This window comes from Heterodontus francisci, chromosome 3 (assembly GCF_036365525.1).
Source record: "Heterodontus francisci isolate sHetFra1 chromosome 3, sHetFra1.hap1, whole genome shotgun sequence".
Lineage (NCBI taxonomy): Eukaryota > Metazoa > Chordata > Chondrichthyes > Heterodontiformes > Heterodontidae > Heterodontus > Heterodontus francisci.
The window spans coordinates 97954915-97973323 of record NC_090373.1 but is presented as its reverse complement, the minus strand read 5'-3'; the positions used below and the strand labels follow the sequence as shown (position 1 = coordinate 97973323).

General features: G+C 46.8%; 1 protein-coding gene across 1 annotated transcript in view; it reads left to right on the top strand.

Moving 5' to 3' along the window:
- moxd1 (monooxygenase, DBH-like 1) overlaps positions 1-18409 on the top strand; it is a 129148-nt gene that overhangs the window by 22655 nt on the left and 88084 nt on the right. Inside the window, exons 3-4 of the mRNA XM_068018110.1 lie at positions 16992-17159; positions 17335-17418. Of these exons, the coding sequence (XP_067874211.1) occupies positions 16992-17159; positions 17335-17418 (252 nt within the window). The remainder of the gene's footprint in view (positions 1-16991; positions 17160-17334; positions 17419-18409) is intronic.

Genomic DNA, 18409 nt, shown 5'->3' with positions numbered 1-18409 from the left:
CCCACTAATTTTTTTTCTCTAGTGATTGTTTCAATTACCTCCTTCCCTTTGCCCCTTGATTTTCTATTATGCTTGGGATGTTTTTAGTATTTTCTACTGTGAAGACAGATACAAAATACTTGTTCAACGTCTCTGCCATTTTCTTGTTTCCCATTATTAATTCCCCAGTCTCACCCTCGAAGGGACCATTGTTTACTTTAGCTACGCTGTTCCTTTTAATATACTTGTAGAAGCTCTTACTATCTGTTTTTATATTTCTTCCTAGTTTACTCGCATGCTCTGGGGGTTGGTTAGTTCAGTTGCCTAGTCAGCTAGAGTGTAATGCAGAAAGATGCCAACAGTGCAGGTTCAATCCCCATACTGGCTGCCTGCTGCCTTGCCCCACACTTGGAGTGGTGCCCCTCAAACTTTGCATTACCAACTGTGTGTGTGTCTCTCTCTCTCTGTAATGGAGAGAGATGCCTATGGTACTTTGGGACTATGGCTTCAACAACAACTAACTACAACAACATTCTAACTTCTCCCTTTTTTTGGGTCATCCTTTGCTGGTTTCTAAAATTTTCCCAATCTTCTGGCCTACCACTAATCTTTGCAGCATTGTATGTTTTTTCTTTTAATTTGATACCATCCTTAAATTCCTTAGTTAGCCACGGATAGTGCAACCTTCTCATAGAGTCTTTCTTAATGGAATATATCTTTGTTGACAGTTATGAAATATCTCTTTAAATGTCTGCCATTGCTCAACTACCATCTTACCTTTCAACTTATTTTTCCAGTCTACTTAAGCCAACTCAGTCTGCATACCTTTGTAATTGCCTTTATTTAATTTTAAGATGCTAGATTCAGATTCAAGTATTTCACCCTCAAACTGAATGTGAAATTATTATGTATGATCACTCTTGCCCAGAGGATCCTTTACTATGAGATAATTAATTAATCCTGTCTCATTACACATTACCAGGTCTAAAACAGCCTGTTCCCTGGTTGGTTCCACAATGTATCATTCTAAGAAACCATACCGAATACACTCTATATACTCATCCTCAAGGCGACCTTTGCCAATTTGATTTATCCAATCTATATGAAGATCAAAATCGTCCACGGTTATTGCAGCATCTTTCTTAGAAGCCCCATTATTTCTTGATGTCCAGGTAGCTCCGGCTTCAGCGGTACAATCTCTGCTGAGGGTACAGCCTCCATTGCCTTCCTGCCCCTCATCCTTCTCTGCTGCCCTCCTCATGCCTGGGGCTCTGCCCTTTCTGTAGAGGATGTTGTTCCTCATCGCCACTGAACCCAAAATCTGAGAGTTGTGCTCACATTGGCAGCTGCTGCCTTCCTTGTGCTCAGGTGGCCTCCCAATTGTGTTTGGAATTCTTGCCTCCTCCTCTTATGCCCGACCACCTGCAATGCTGGAGCACTTAATAACCACTCTTTCCACAACCTGTGCTGACCCGATGGTACCTGTGTGCCATTGGCTGAGTGCCCATCTCAGCTGTTCTCCCTTTTATGAGTCCACCTAATTTCTTAAGGCAGGCATGACTGGCTCTCCGCTGTGTATCTGCCTCCATGCACCTGGTCTGCTCCTGACCCAGCGTGCAGTCGTGCGCCCCCACCAAAATATCAATATTCTCTTCAGCAAGCTCTCAATGAGCTCTTTAATGGCCTTAATTGAATTTATTAATGGATGGGGCGGGTTCTCGGGGCCGGAAGTGGAAGAGGAGTCGAAAGAGAACACAGAGGTGCAATGGCTCCCCTGGCTGGGCCTGGCGTGGGGTTCGAGGGTCTCGTCAGCATGCTGTTCGTGTCAGGGATCATCTGATTTAGACTCATTTCAGCTGAGCCCCTCTCACCCAGGAAGAACAGCATGGTATGGAACTCACTTTGAGCTACCTGTAAGAACACTTGCATTGAAGATGCAACCTAGAATGGTTGAGCTCTTATCACCAATGAAGGATGCACTAACACCGTTTACTGCCACCTTGCTCTCTTCACCACTTCATCCCTTCTTTCCTGTCCTGCCATCAATAATAGGAAGCTCGCACATTTGGCTTCATGTGTCAATATTTGCATTGTGCATGAAAAGACAAAAAGTGCAGTTACAGGTGAAAGAAACCCCAGTGACCCACTCAGTGCTCTGCCTGATGCTGTGGCCTTCACTGTCAGCCATTTGGGTGTGGTTCTTCCCTTGTCATCTCAGATGAGGTGAAGGCAGCCTGCTCACTTGTCTTCGTGGTTGTCCTCGTCGTGAAGATGCCAGTGGGGGCACCTCCAGAGGCTGCTGCACCGGCGTCATTGCAGGGGCAGTTTCTACCACTGGGCCATGCTGCTTCCTCAGAGGGGCTGAGGAACCCGCTGATGATGATGATGCCTCTTGAGGGGTAGCACCTTCATCCTTATCGGTGACGGCCTCAGCGCTTGGCTGGCGCTCTGGCTGGCTGTAGAGGAGCACCAGCTGGGGTGCAAATGACATTCCCTCCAAACATCTCTGCGCCATCAGCGCCACTGACAAGTCAAGGCAGCAGAGTCTGGCATGCATCCGATGTACATCAGTGCACAGTTCCTGCATGCACTCCAAGTGCTGCCACATATGGCTCTCCATGAGGTTGCCTAGATTCCTCATGGCCAGCGACCCTGATGATGTCCATGACTCCCTCCTCCATGGTTGTGATCACATGTTGGTAGGGAACCCCTGCTCCATATGGACCCTCTCGTGGACATTGAGTCTGTTTCTCCTACAAAGGGCTGTGTCTGTCCTCCATCCTCCAAGGGGAACTGCCCATATCTGCCTCTGCCTGTAGCACCTTCTCCTGCATGCTAATGCTGCCCTCATCAACCAGTGCCGCCCTGTCTAACCGCGCTCAAGAACCCACCACTGGTGAAGGTTGTGCTTGCAACGTGTGACAGTGCTTGTTCTGGGGTCTGCTCTGACTGCGCTTGCCTCGGTGATGGTGAAGGGCTCGCTTGTTGTTCCTGGAGATTGGAACCTGTGGAAAACACAAAAAGAAAATATGAGAACTAGCCTTGGGGAGCAGAAGCCTCTGCAGTGTTGGGGCTTCCCAAATCAGTTGAGTCTTTGGCATGCTGATGGATGTGTGGAGTATTGCATCCTGTTACTGTATGCTTTCCAGTTTGTATTTACCCTCTCCACCACAGATACCCATTTCGCCTTGCCTAAATTCCTCATAGTCAGTGACCCTGACTATCTCCAAGTTTCCCTCCTCCATGGTTGTGATCACATGTAGAAAGGGAACCCCTCCTCTGTCTGGACCCTCTCGTGGGCATTATGGGGGGAATATTATGCTAGCAGCAGGGGTCTCAACGTCAGCAGAAACTGGCACTGAGATCCCTGTGTCGCCTCTTCGATGGAAGACCCATGGAATTTAGTGCCAATCAGGCACTTAACTGGACAGTAGCAGGCTTTCTGTAGGATTTATGACCCCGCTGCCAGAAGTACTAGCCTTACAGAGCTGCTGGTCAATCAGAGGCCGGCAGCTGCAGCGCCTGCATGGAGGTGGTGACTGCTGCTGTAGCTGCAGTGACCGGACACCGAGGAGAGGCGCTGGAACCAGGCTTAGTGTAGGTCAGGGTGGGAGGTGTCTCGTGGGGTGGGGTTCGTGGGGTAGGGAAGGACAGAGGTCGGCAGCAAGGGTGGGGGGGGTGGCCCTCAGCGGGCTCCCCCTACCCAGAGACGCGAAGGCCATCCACAGGCCTTCCCACCTCAAATTAAATTTTGGCGGAGGTAGGATGGTGTCAGGGTCCACCCCCACCCTGCCTGCATTCCACCTGATTTTATGCTCTTCCCACCTCGAAACCCGCTGCGGAGGAGAGCATTAAATTGCATCCAATGAGTCTGTTTGTCCAACAAAGACAAAAGAGAGTGTGATAAGGCAGTGCTGGCTCTATGGCCAATACCAATTGCTCCTATGTTCCAATGCTGGCTTGTCCGCAGTAGCACTATGGCACTCTGAGGCATTCTGAGGGGTCAGTAAGTGCCCTGGGTACATATTCCCCCCCATATTCAGGAGAAGCATGCACCCTGAGGCTCCTTCGCTGGTCTGTCTGCTAGAGGGTGAATACTCAGAGGCCTGTCCTGAGGGTTCGGCATTGCACTTACCTTACCAGAGTGAATCAGGTCATTGGACTTCTTCTTACACTAGACCCATTTGCTGTGCACCACATTCTGTCTGCTGACTGTGCCAGCTATCTCCATCCAGGCCTGCTTGGTTTGAGAAGGTGGCTTCCTCCTGTCACCCTTTACAGCCTCGAGGAGGACCTCCAGGTCTATATTTGTGAACCGAGGGGCTGCCCTGCTTTGGGTTCCAGGCCGCAGCCTCTCCTGAGACATCTTCCCAACAGCAGGTAATGGCTGCTGTGGTCTGCTTAAATCAGGCCTGCTGTTGCACAGTTCTGCCTCTGTTCCCACCCCCACGGCCGCTAATTAGCTGCTGAATCCATTTCAAAGCCAATTAAGGGGAGTCCCCGTGAAAATCGGGGCTGGTAGCTTGCCCACTCCCCCCTCCAGGGTCAGGTTCGGGACATCCAATGCCTGCCCCTGCAAGGAAAATCCTGCCCCTAGCTTTTGTACATTTGATGATCAATCAAAATGGCAGTGAAGAGCAATTTTGCTTACCCATCTCTTGCTACCAGATAGTGTTAGTAGGAAAGAAAGAAAATTGCTACTCATGATGCACCTGCAATAATATACGTTTCATACTTCTCAAGTTGCTAATGAGTTGTTTATCTTTATAAATGAGAAACATTTCATCCATCCAGCTGTGGACTCTGCAGTAATTTTCAGTAATGGTGCAGTGTTAAAATTGAATAGCTTGTTCAACTGGCCAGGTCACAGAGGTCATAGCAGACTGCATGATGAAGAAAACAGGATGACCTTTTCTTGTGTAGCACAGAAGTCCATAAGCATCCTGTGGAGACAATCAAGAGCCATGGAGCAAATATACTGCAGCTGTGTTACTTTCAAGAGCTGGAAAGAGATCCAGAAGAAGCTGCATGACTTCTCCCATCCGTCTTCATCTAAATCCATCAACATATCCTTCCTTCTTCCCTCATGTGTATGTTAGTCGCCTTAGCTACTCTTTTTGGTAATGAGTTCCACATTCTTATCACTCTTGGGGTAAAGAAGTTTCTCCTCAATTCCCTATTGGATTTATTAGTGCCAGAGGAATGGAGAATTGCAAATGTTACACCCTTGTTCAAAAAAGGGTTTAAGGATAAGCCCAACAACTACAGGCCAGTTGTTTTAACCAGTGGTGGGAATGATTTTAGAAATGATAATTCAGGACAAAATTAGTAGTCAGTTGGACTAATGTGGATTAGTTACAGAAAGCCAGCAACGATTTCTTAAGGACAAATCGTGTTTCACCAACTTACTTGAGATTTTTTTAAATTCAATCATGGGATGTGGGCGTCACTGGCCAGGCCAGCATTTATTGCCCATCCCTAATTGACCTTGAGAAGGTGATGGTGATCTGTCTTCTTGAACCACTGCAGTCCATGTGGGGTAGGTATACCTGCAGTGCTGTTAGGAAGGGAGTTCCAGGATTTTGAGCCAGCAACAGTGAAGGAACGGCGATATAGTTCCAAGTCAGGATGTTGTGTGGCTTGGAAGCGAACTTGCAGGTTATGGTGTTCCCATGCATCTGCTGCCCTTGTCCTTCTAGGTGGTAGAGGTCGCAGGTTTGGAAGGTGCTGTCGAAGGAGCCTTGGTGCATTGCTGCACTGCATCTTGTAGATGCCAAGTGCTGGAAAACAGGATTAGAATAGTTAGGTACTTGATGGCCGGCACAGACATGATGGGCCAAAGGGCCTGTTTCTGTGCTGTATGACTCTATGAGATGGTACACACTGCTGCCACTGTGTGTCGGTGGTGGAGGGAGTGAATGTTTGTGGATGGGGTGCCAATCATGCAGACTGCTTTGTCCTGGATGGTGTTGAGCTACTTGAGTGTTGGAGCTGCAGCCATCCAAGCAAGTGGAGAGTATTCCATCACACTCCTGACTTGTGCCTTGTCGATGGTGGACAGGTTTTGGGGAGTCAGGAGGTGAGTTACTCGCCTCAGGATTCCCAGGCTCTGACCTGCTCTTGTAGCCACGGTATTTATATGGCTACTCCAGTTCAGTAACCCCTTGGATGTTGATAGTGGGGAATTCAGCGATCGTAATGCCATTGAATGTCAAGGGGAGATGGTGAGATTCTCTTGTTGGAGATGGTCATCGCCTGGCACTTGTGTGGTGCAAATGTTACTTGCCATTTATCAGCTCAAGCCTGGATATTGTCCAGGTCTTGTTGCATTTCTACATGGACTGCTTCAGTATCTGAGTTGTCATGAATAGTGCTGAGCTTTGCACAATCATCAGCGAATATCCCCACTTCTGAAGGAAGGTCACTGATGAAGCAGCTGAAGATTGTTGGGCCTAGGACACTACCCTGAGGAACGCCTGCACTGATGTCCTGGAGCTAAGATGATTGACCTGCAACAACCACAAGCATCTTCCTTTGTGCTAGGTACAACCAGCAGAGAGTTTTCCCCCGATTCCCATTGACTCCAGTTTTTCTAGGGCTCCTTAATACCATACTCGGTCAAATGCTGCCTTGATGTCAATAGCAGTCACTCTCACCTCACTGCTTGAGTTCAGCGCTTTTGTCCATGTTTGAACCAAGGCTGAAATGAGGTCTGGAGTTGAATGGCCCTGGTGGAACCCAAACTGAGCATCACTGAGCAGGTTAATTATAAACAAGTGCTGCTTGATAGCACTTTTGATGACACCTTCCATCACTTTCCTGATGATCGAGATGGGGCGGTAATTGGCCAGGTTGGATTTGACCTGCTTTTTGTGTACAGGACATAGCTGGGCAATTTTCCACATTGCAGGGTAGATGCCAGTTTTGTAGCTGTACTGGAACAGCTTGGCTAGGGGTGCGCAGGTTCTGGAGCACAGGTCTTCAGTACTATTGTCCAGATGTTGACAGGGCCCATAGCCTTTGCAATATCCAGTGCCTTCAGTCCTTTTTTGATATCACACAGAGTGAATCGAATTGGCTGATGTCTGGCATCTGTGATGCTGGGGACTTCAGGAAGAGGCCGAGATAGATCATCCACTTGGCACTTTTGGCTGATGTTGCAAATGCTTCAGCCTTGTCTTTTGCACTGATGTGTTGGGATCCTCCATCATTGAGGATGGGGATGTTTGTGGAGCCACCTCCTGTTAGTTGTGCACCACCACTCATGACTGGACATGGCATGACTGCAGAGCTTAGATCTGATCCGTTGTTGTGGGATCACTTAAGCTCTGTCTATTGTATGCTGCTTACGCTGTTTGACACGCAAGTAGTCTTGGGTTGTAGCTTCACCAGGTTGTCACCTCATTTGAGGTATGCCTGGTGTTGCTTCTGGCATGCCTTCCTGCACTCTTCATTGAACTAGGGTTGGTTCCCCGGCTTGATCGTAATGGTAGAATGGGGAATATGCTGGGCCATGAGGTTACAGATTGTGGTTGAGTACAATTCTGCTGCTGCTAATGGCTCACAGCACCTCATGGATGCCCAGCTTTGAGTTGCTAGGTCTGTTCGAAATCTATCTCATTTAGCACGGTGGTAGTGCCACAGAACACGATGGAGGGTATCCCCAGTGTGAAAACAGGACTTGGTCTCCACAAGGACTTTGCTGTGGTCATTCCTACCAATATTGTCATGGACAGATGCATCTGCGACAGGCAGATTGGTGAGGACGAAGTCAAGAATGTTTTTTCCTCTTGTTTGTTCCCTCACCACCTGCCACAGACCCAGTCTAGCAGCTATATCCTTTAGGACTCTATCAGTAGTGGTGCTACCGAGCCACTCTTGGTGATGGACATTGAAGTCCCCCACTCAGAGTACATTTTGCGCTCTTGCCACTCTCAGTGCTTCCTTCAAGTGGTGTTCAACATGAAGGAGCACTGATTCATCGGCTGGGTGGGGAAGTGGGGAAGGCCTTGGTAGGTGGTAATTAGCAGGAGGTTTTCTTGCCCATAGAACATATAGAACATAGAACATACAGCACAGAACAGGCCCTTCGGCCCACAATGTTGTGCCGATCCTTTGTCCTCTGTCAAGGACAATTTAATCTATACCCCATCATTCTCCTTTATCCATATACCTATCCAAAAGCCTTTTGAAAGTCCCTAAAGTTTCTGACTCAACAACTTCCCCGGGCAAGGCATTCCATGCCTCGACCACTCTCTGGGTAAAGAACCTTCCCCTGACATCCCCCTTATATCTCCCACCCTTCACCTTAAATTTATGACCCCTTGTAACGCTTTGCTCCACCCGGGGAAAAAGTTTCTGACTGTCTACCCTATCTATTCCCCTGATCATCTTATAAACCTCTATCATGTCACCCCTCATCCTTCTCCTTTCTAATGAGAAGAGGCCTAGAATGTTCAGCCTTTCCTCGTAAGACTTATTCTCCATTCCAGGCAACATCCTGGTAAATCTCCTCTGCACCCTCTCCAAGGCTTCCACATCCTTCCTAAAATGAGGCGACCAGAACTGCACACAGTACTCCAAATGAGGCCTTACCAAGGTCCTGTACAGCTGCATCATCACCTCACGGCTCTTAAATTCAATCCCTCTGCTAATGAACGCTAACACCCCATATGCCTTCTTCACAGCCCTATCCACTTGAGTTGCAACTTTCAACGATCTATGCACATAGACCCCAAGGTCTCTCTGCTCCTCCACATGCCCAAGAACCCTACCGTTAACCCAGTATTTTGCATTCATGTTTGTCCTTCCAAAATGGACGACCTCACACTTTTCAGGGTTAAACTCCATCTGCCACTTTTCAGCCCAGCACTGCAACCTATCCAAGTCCCTTTGCAGACGACAATAGCCCTCCTCGGTATCCACAACTCCACCAACCTTTGTATCATCTGCAAATTTACTGACCCACCCTTCGACTTCCTCATCCAAGTCGTTAATAAAAATCACAAACAGGAGAGGACCCAGAACTGATCCCTGCGGCACGCCACTGGTAACTGGGCTCCAGGCTGAGTATTTACCATCTAAGACCACTCTCTGCCTTCTATCAGTTAGCCAATTCTTAATCCAACTGGCCACATTCCCCACTATCCCATGCCTCCTGACTTTCTCCATAAGTCTACCATGGGGGACCTTATCAAATGCCTTACTAAAATCCATGTACACCACATCCACTGGTTTACCCTCATCCACTTGCTTGGTCACCTGCTCAAAGAATTCAATCAGGCTTGTGAGGCAAGACCTACCCCTCACAAAACCGTGCTGACTGTCCCGAATCAAGCAGTGTCTTTCCAGATGCTCAGAAATCCTATCCCTCAGCACCTTTTCCATCAACTTGCCTACCACCGAAGTAAGACTAACTGGCCTGTAATTCCCAGGGTTGTTCCTATTCCCTTTCTTGAACAGGGGCACAACATTTGCCACCCTCCAATCACCTGGTACCACCCCCGTCAGCAGAGAAGATGAAAAGATCATTGCCAGCGGCTCTGCAATTTCATCCCTTGCTTCCCATAACATCCTTGGATATACCCCGTCAGGCCCGGGAGACTTGTCTATCTTCAAGTTATTCAAAAACCCCAACACATCTTCCCTCCTAACGAGCACTTCCTCGAGCTTACCAGTCTGCTTCCCACCGTCCTCTTCAGTAATACACCCCTTCTCATTCGTAAATACCGAAGAGAAGTACTCATTCAAAACCTCAAAACATGTTTGACCTGATGCCATGAGACGTCATGGGGTCTGGAGTCAATGTTGAGGACTACAGGGCAACTCCCTCCCGACTGTATACCACCATCCCGCCACCTCTGCTGGATCTGTCCTGCCAATGAGACAGGACATACCAGGGATGGTGATAGCGGTGCCTGGGACATTGTCTGTAAGGTATGATTCCATGAGAATGACTGTGTCAGGCTGTTGCTTGACTCGTCTGTGGGACAGCTCTCCCAACTTTGGCACAAGCTCCCAGATGTTAGTTGCAGGGTCGACAGGGCTGAGTTTGCTGTTGTCATTTCCATTGACTAGGTCGATGCCAGGTGGGCCGTCTGGTTTCATTCTTTATTGTAGCAGTTTGATACAAGTGAGTGGCTTGTTGGGGCCATTTAAGAGTCAACCATATTGCTGTGGGTCAGGAGTCACATGTAAGACCAGCAGGTTTCCTTCCCTTAAGGACATTAGTGAACCAGATGAGTTTTTACAACAATTGACAATGGTTTCATGGCCATCATTAGACTAGCTTTTAAATTCCAGATTTTTATTAATTTCATTTAAATTCCACATTCTGCTGTGGTGGGATTCAAACCGATGTCCCCAGAGCAATACCTGGGTTTCTGGGTTACTAATCCAGTGACAATACCACAACGCCACTGCCTTCCTAAGTAATCATAGAATCATAGAAAGTTTAAGGAACAGAAAGAGGCCACTTGGCCTATCGTGTCTGTGCCGGCCGCAAAATGATTCACATATTTTAATCCCACCTTCCAGCATTTGGTCTATAGCCCTGCAGATTATGGCACTTGAGGTGCATATCCAGACTCCTTTTGAATGAGTTGAGGATTTCTGCCTCTGCTACCCTTTTCAGGCAGTGAGTTCCAGACCCACCACTCTCTGGGTGAAAAAGTTTTTCCTCATCCCCCCTCTAATTTTTCTACCAATCACTTTAAATCAATGCCCCCTCATCATTGACTTCTCTGCTAAGGTGACTAGACCCTTCACCTCCACTCGATTCAGGCCCCTCAAAATGTTATATATTTCAATCAGATCTCCCCTCAGCCTTCTCTGTTCCAAGGAGAACAACCCTAGCCTATCCAATCTTTCCTCATAGCTGCATTTTGCCAGTCCTGGCAACATCCTCGTAAATCTCCTCTGTACCCTCTCTAGTGCAATTACATCCTTTCTGTAAAGAGGTCACCAGAAATGCACACAGTACTCAAGTTGTGGCCTAACCAATGAGTTATACAGTTCCAGCATAAATTCCCTGCTGTTATTCTATACCTCGGCTAATAAAGGTAGGAATGAACTAACAGTGAAAGTTGATGATGTATGCATGGACTTCCAAAAGACATTAGATAAAGTGCTACAAAACAAGCTTGTCAGTAAAGTTCGAGCCCATGGAATAAAAGGGACAGTAGCAGCATGGATACAAAATTGGCTAAGTGACAGGAAATAGACAGAAGTTGTGAACAGTTGTTTTTAGGATTGGAGGAAGATATATAGTGAGGATCCCCCGACGTTGGTGTTCTTGATATATGTTAATGACCTAGACCTGGGTGTATGGCGTTAATTGGATCTAATCCAAATGGTGAAGAATGAAGCCAGACACAGATTCTTTTCTTGATAGCTGGTTTATGACAGAATGCAGCATTACATATCTCCGCCTCTACTTTCTCCCCCGCGTCCTAGCAGGCTCTCTTTATATCCTGCTCTAAGTCCTTAATTAAACAATGCCCTTCATCTGTGTATCTTTAACATAATTAACCTACCATTAACATACAGGGCACAATTTCAAAATTTGCAGATGATAGAAAACTTAGAAGTATTGTGAACTGTGAGGAGGATAGTGATAAATCTCAAGACGACATATACAAGCTGTGTAATGGGTGGACAAGTGGCAGATGAAATTTAATGCAGAAAAATGTGAAGATTCATTTTGTAAGGAAGAACAAGGAGAGACAATACAAAGAGTGGGAATGGAGGCGAGACTGAAGGAGAGCAGGCCTAATTTAAACCCACCATGGCAACCGTTCTTGTGGTTTCCGTTTGAGATTTACTTGCTGCATTACACATGGAGCAGGAAAGGTAGATTTGGGGCAGGGCTGCCCTTTGCTGTTGCCAGCCTGTAATTCCTCCTTGAGGCAGTGAGGGAGAGGAGGGAGGACCTTTTACTGGAGGTGACAGGAGAAGACCACCCTCCTAGACCAAGCAGGCCTGAATCGAGGTGGCAGATACCATGAGCTGACAGGGTGGTCCGCAGGAACTGGGTCCAGTGCAGGAAGAGTCGAATAACCATATTCACTCGGGCAAGGTGAGTGCAATGCCAGAACCTCAGGAAAGGCCTCTGGGTATTTAACCTCCAGCAGACACACCAGCTGAGGAGCTTGAGAGTGCATGCTGCTCCTAAGCATGGGAGAACTGTGTGCCCAGGGTACTTACTGATCCCTCAGCAAGGCTCTAATCCATAGTACTTTTAAGGACTTGTCAGCACTGATACATACAGCTTCTTATGAAAATGAACTGTTGGCATTGGCCGTAGAGGCCTGCATGCCTTCTCTCTCTCTCTCTCTCTCTCTCTCTCTTTGTCCTTGCAGGAAAATCAGGTTCACAATACCCATGAGAGGGCCCAGACCAGAGGAAGAGTCCCCATCCTTCATGTCGTCATCACCACGGAAGAGGGAGCCATGAAGTTGGCCAGGTTGCTGACCATGAGCAAGTCGGGGAAGATGAGTTGGGCATCCCTGGTGGAGAGGGTGAATAGAAACTGGAATGTGTACATTAAGGGGGTGAATTGCACGCTACCCCATCGGACAGCGTGCCCAGGACTCTGCTACACTGGGAAGCCTCATCACTTCAGAGGCTTCTACTCTCCAAGTCTAGTTCTCATGATCTCTTATTCTCCCACAGATTCTGACATCGAGGTGCAAATACTGATTTTTGTACCATCAATGGGCCAAGCACTGCCAGAGCAGACCTCAAAACAAGCACTGTTACACCTTCCAACAGCTCCGGTGCAGTCACCTTGGAAGTCCTTGCATGCCGCGTGGATAGTGTGGCACTGGTGATGAGTACATCAGAAGTATGCAGGAGGAGGTGATGGAGACAGCTGTGGGCATTCACCCTCGGAGGATGGAGGTCAGCCACAGCCCTGCTCAGCTGGGTATAGATGCAGGGCCTCAGAAGTCACAGGAAAGGAGGCTCTACGTAGACGAGCAGCAGCAGATGTGCTCCCACACGTCAGAGTTCTCTGAAGGAGTGCAGGGCCAAGGGCTGAGAATGGAGAAGTCCATTCAGCTCATCTGCATCACAATGGCTCAGGGCTTTGGCACACCAACCTCATGGAGAGCCATATGTGGCAGCACTTGGAGTGCATGCAGGAACTGTGCACTCAAGTACAGAGGATGCATGTTACACAATGTAGCCTTGGCCAGTCAGTGGCAATGGTGGCACAGTGATGTTTGGAAGGATGCCAGTTGCACCCCAGTTGGTGCTCCCCTATTGTCATTCGGAGCACCAGTCAAGGGCTGAGGTAGTCACAAAGGAGGATAAGGGTGCCACCCCTCACAGGGCACCATCATCATCTTCCATCTCCTTGTCTCCTCTGAAGGCGGGAGCATCTGTGCAGCAGGGCCCAGTGACGGAGGCTGCCCCTGCAGTGAAGCCTGTGGAGATGCCCCTCTGGCACCTCCACTATGAGAACAACCACCAAATGCATCTCAGCCGCAGGCTTCCTTCACCTGCTACGAGACCACAAGAGGAGCACCGCGTAGAAGTGACCGAGTGCAAAGGCCACAGCTTCGGGGAGAGAGTAACTTGGGTTTCTTCTGTAACTGTGCACTGTTTGCCATTATGAGCACCACGTCGATATTGATACATGGAGGCAGACATCCTCTGTACATGAGTGCACAGTTCCTGCATGTACTCCAAGTGCTGCGCATATGGCTCTCCATGAGGCTCCATGTCTCAATATTTATTAATGATGGGTCAAGTAAAAGAGGTATGAAATGGTGAAGTCGAACAAGGGTCTGTCTATGGTGATGGCAGATGTGCATCTTCCTTGGCATCAAGAGTTTACATGTTCCAGGCTAGGTCTTCAATGGAATTGTTAGCACAGGCAGCTCAGAATGAGTACCAAGCCATGCGGTTCCTCCTGGGTCAGAAGGGCTCAGCTAAACCGAGCCTGAATGAGATGACGCCTGATGTTAATGGCACCCTGACAAGACCCTCGAGCCCCACGTCGGGCCTAGCCACCTTCCTGTACAGCTGGGGCACCTCAGTTTTCCGCATCTTCCTCCTCCATCTCTTCCTCCTGCTCTTCCATATCCTGCTCCTCCTCTTCCTCTGATGAGCTGTACCCTTCTCGGAGCTCACCCTCTTCAAGGTCCACATCTCTCTGAAGGGCCATGTTATGGAGATGGCAGCAGACCACCACAAGGAGTGAGACCCTTGAAAGAGTGCACTGCAATCCATGTGCTGGATTCACATCTTTAGAAGCCCGATGGCCTGCTCAATGGTTGCCCTAGTGATCAGTTGGTTTCAGTTGTAGCACGTCTGTGCTTCTGTCTCGGGCTGTCATAGAGGGGGGTGAGTAGCCATCTCTTCAAAGGATATCCTTTGTCCTCTAGAAGCCATCAACGAAGTTTGATGGCTAGAGTGAACAGCTGTGGCAGCCTGAATTGCTGGGGGATGAAGCAGTCATGGCAGCTTCCATGAAAGTGAGCACACACATGGAAGAAGCTCTTGTTGTGGTCACAGATGAGCTGAACGTTGAGGGAGTGGAAGCCCTTCCTGAATCTGTCTGGCCTGTCACTGGGTGCCTTGATGACTGCAGCCTGCACCTAAAAGAATCCTAGGATGAATGCAAAACCCATTGCCCTGTGTGCCTGTGAGGCTGCTTCTGTATGGAATTGAATGTACTGTCCAGCTCTCGCAAACAGGGCGTTAGTAACCTGCGAGATGCAGTAGTGTGCAATCATTTGTGAGATGCCACCAAGGTCCGTTGCTGATCCTTGGAAGGAGCCAGAAGCGAAGAAGTTCAAGGTCGCAGTGACTTTGACTGTTACTTGGGGGGAGGGGGGGGCGGCATGATGAACAGTGCTGTGAGGTCTGCAGTCTCTGGCAATGAGGGCACAATTCTCTGTGACTATCTGCCTGGAGAGTCGCAGTCTCTTGAGGCACTGGTTCTTGTTCATCTCAAGGTAGCTCCTTCTTCGCTAGTAGATCCTATGCTGCGGGTATGGTCTCTGTATCCTCCTGCCTCTTGCCTTCTCCTCTGCCCTTCTTACGGAGAGTGTTGCTCCTCATTGCCACTACCCATTGCCTGCTGCTGCCTTCCTTGTGCTCAAGTGGCCCATAAATAGTGTTTGGCAGCCTTGCCCCTTCCTCTAATGCACCCATGATACCAGTAGGATAATGACCCCCTGCGCTGCCCAAATGCTTACTGCCTACCCTCCCCACAACCTGTGCTGAGTTGATGGTACCTCTATGCCAATTGTCATGACCCCCTCTGCGCTACTGAGCCTTTCAAGGGGCCAACCTAATTCCCTGGGGTGGTCATGACTGACTTCTCACTATATGTCCACTTCCATTCACCTGGTGTGCTCCAGAAGCGTGTGCAGCCTGTGCGCCCCTACCCAAATCAGAACATGCCCCTTAACAAGCTCTTAATGCTGGTCCCCACTAGCCTTTACTGTACACTTTATGATGGGAGGATTTATAGAATGCATGTATGTTTTCTATTTAAAACCACTCATATAAATGACAATATGTACTTGACGTTATACAACCTCCCTGGTCTTGCATCAATCATAAATTTTCTTAATGATTCAAGCAATCTTTCCTTCAATTTTAGCGTGTAACATTTGCAATACTGACATTTTGTTTGGGAGATTAAGAATGCTCCATCTTAATCTACCTCTCCATCTAGCATCACATCAAATGGACATACTCCTCCCCCACCTTCTACCAGCCATACAACAGACTTTGGGAAGTCAGTGGTGATGCCAGTGAATAGGCACATGCAGCATCCTCAGAGCTAAAATGGGTATGGTGAGTTTGTCAGTTAGACATTTTCCACAAGTACTGCAGGTTCCATGGCTGAATTACTGAAGTTTTTGTCATTTATACTGGTTAAGTGGTACATTAGTTGCTTGCAGAGTGGTGAGCTTATTGCTACAGCTCAATCATGATTGGATGAATGTTTATCACCCTTATTAACTAACTTGAATTGTAAAGCCACCATACCGACCACTTTATTCATGGCTTACCACATATCTTATTAAAACACTTTTCTGAAAAAGGTGGAAGAAAAGCTCAAGGACAATTACCCAACAGCATAAGAAAAATCAGAGAATAGAAAAGACCAATCAGTCCCTGCTTTACTTTGAATAATGCTATGTGATCATTTACATCCACTTGAACGGGAAGACAGAGTCTCGATTTAATATTGTATCCAACTTCAATTATCCCATCATGATTTCTAATTGTATGCTAAATAAACCAAACATTTTTGCTTCTGTTACCTTACTTGCTAGATTATTCCAAAGGTTTAGTGTTCTTTTTCAGTAATGAAGTTTTTTCTGATAACTGTTCAAAAGTTACTTTTGTCTAATATCCATTTATGTCCTTTGTCCTACTTTAGTAGCCTACCTTGATGTAATAGTCTGGATTTATATCATCTTTACTATTTGATATGTTATATTCTTGAGGTCCATTTTAGCAATCCTATAAAGCAAATCTTACTTTTCGTTAATCTTTCCTAACTCATTCTCTGTATATTTGCAATTCGTGTTGTTGCTCTTTTCTGTGCCCTTTCTCATGCAAGTAATGGTAACTAAATACAAACAGGGGTATGATGCTTTGGTCACTCCACACTTGGAGCAAATATTGTGAGACTCTGCTTTCCTGAAAACCCTTATAAAATGTACCATATATGAGTTCTGATGAAGGGTCACTGACCTGAAACGTTAACTCTGCTTCTCTCTCCACAGATGCTGCCAGACCTGCTAAGGATTTCCAGCATTTCTTGTATTTATACCATATATGCTATTGTTTTGGCTATGTATTCTCACAATCTACTAGCTTGACCAGTTTCTTGGCTTATTTTCTCTCTGAATTGGTATTAGAATTTTTTTAAGAGTTCAGTGAATAATTTAAACCATCTGTTTCATGTACTTAAAATCATTTGGGACTGTTCAATATGTTACTCTACAGTCTAACATTTGTCTTTTTTCATTGCTTGTGGTCAGGATAACACGGTTCGGGTGATTTGGGCCTATCACCCTGAAGATGTGGAAAAACAAGGCCCACAATATCACTTGTCAAACCGTGGGAGGAAAAGTCTTCATTTATTGAACCCAGAGATGGACATTTTTATCCCTAGTGATGTACTTGTATTTAACATAAGACATCATAACGTAAGTACACATAATTAAGAGTTAATAGCATCCAGTCTAGGATTACCATCCTAGGCATAATCTACATGTAAATGTTATGAATTGCTTTCTTTCTATTTTTCTGCTGTAAAAAAAAATGTCTTTTAAACAGAAAAATATACTATTTTAACTGTTGGGTTTATTTTGGTGAAGACAGGTGTCGATACCTAAAAAGGACACCACCTACTGGTGTCAAATCTTTAAACTGCCAAGCTTGACCAAAAAGCATCATGTAATAAGGGTAAGTAATACAACTTTTCACTTAATAAAAATGTTTAATTTTCAATCTTTGCAAATAAGACACTACAATTTAGACAATTGGATGAACCCCTGGTGTATAGGGCTGTAGGGGTTAGGAATTATGTGGCGAGTAACTCCTAACTTTCCAAAGCCTGTCCACCATATATAGGGGACAAGTCATACAAACATGTATGTAGGAGCAGGAGTAGGCCACTCGGCCCCTTGAGCCTGCTCCGCCATTCCACAAGATCATGGCTGATCTGATTGTAACCTCAACTCCACATTCCCGCCTACCCCCAATACTCTCCCCCTTGCTTATCAAGAATCTATCCACCCCTTCCTTAAATATATTCAAAGACTTTGCTTTGTCCACCTTTTGAGGAAGAGAATTCCAAAGACTCACAACCCTCTGAGAGAAAAACATTTCTCCTCATCTCTGTCTTAAGTGGGTGACCCCTTATTTTTAAACAGCGACCTTTAGTTCTAGATTCACCCACAAGAGGAAACATCCTTTCCACATCGACCCTGTCAAGACCCCGCACGATCTTGTATGCTTCAATCAAATTGTCTCTTACTCTTCTAAATTCTAGTGGATACAGGCCTAGCCTGTCCAAACTTTCTTCAAAAGACAGCCTGCTCATTCAAGGTATTAGTCTAGTAAACCTTCTCTGAACTGCTTCCGATGCATTTACATCCTCCCTTAAATAAGGAGATCAATATTGCACACAGTACTCCAGGTGTTGTCTCACCAATGCCCTGTATAGCTGAAGCATAACCTCCCTACTTTTGTATTCAATTCCCCTCTCAATAAACAATAACATTCTATTAGCTTTCCTAATTACATGCTGTACCTGCATAATAACCTTTTACGATTCATGCACTAGGACGCCCAGATCCCTCTGCATCTCAGAGCTCTGCAATCTCTCACCATTTAGAAAGTATGCTTTTTTATTCTTCCTGTCAAAATGGACATTTGTATATTTTCCCACATT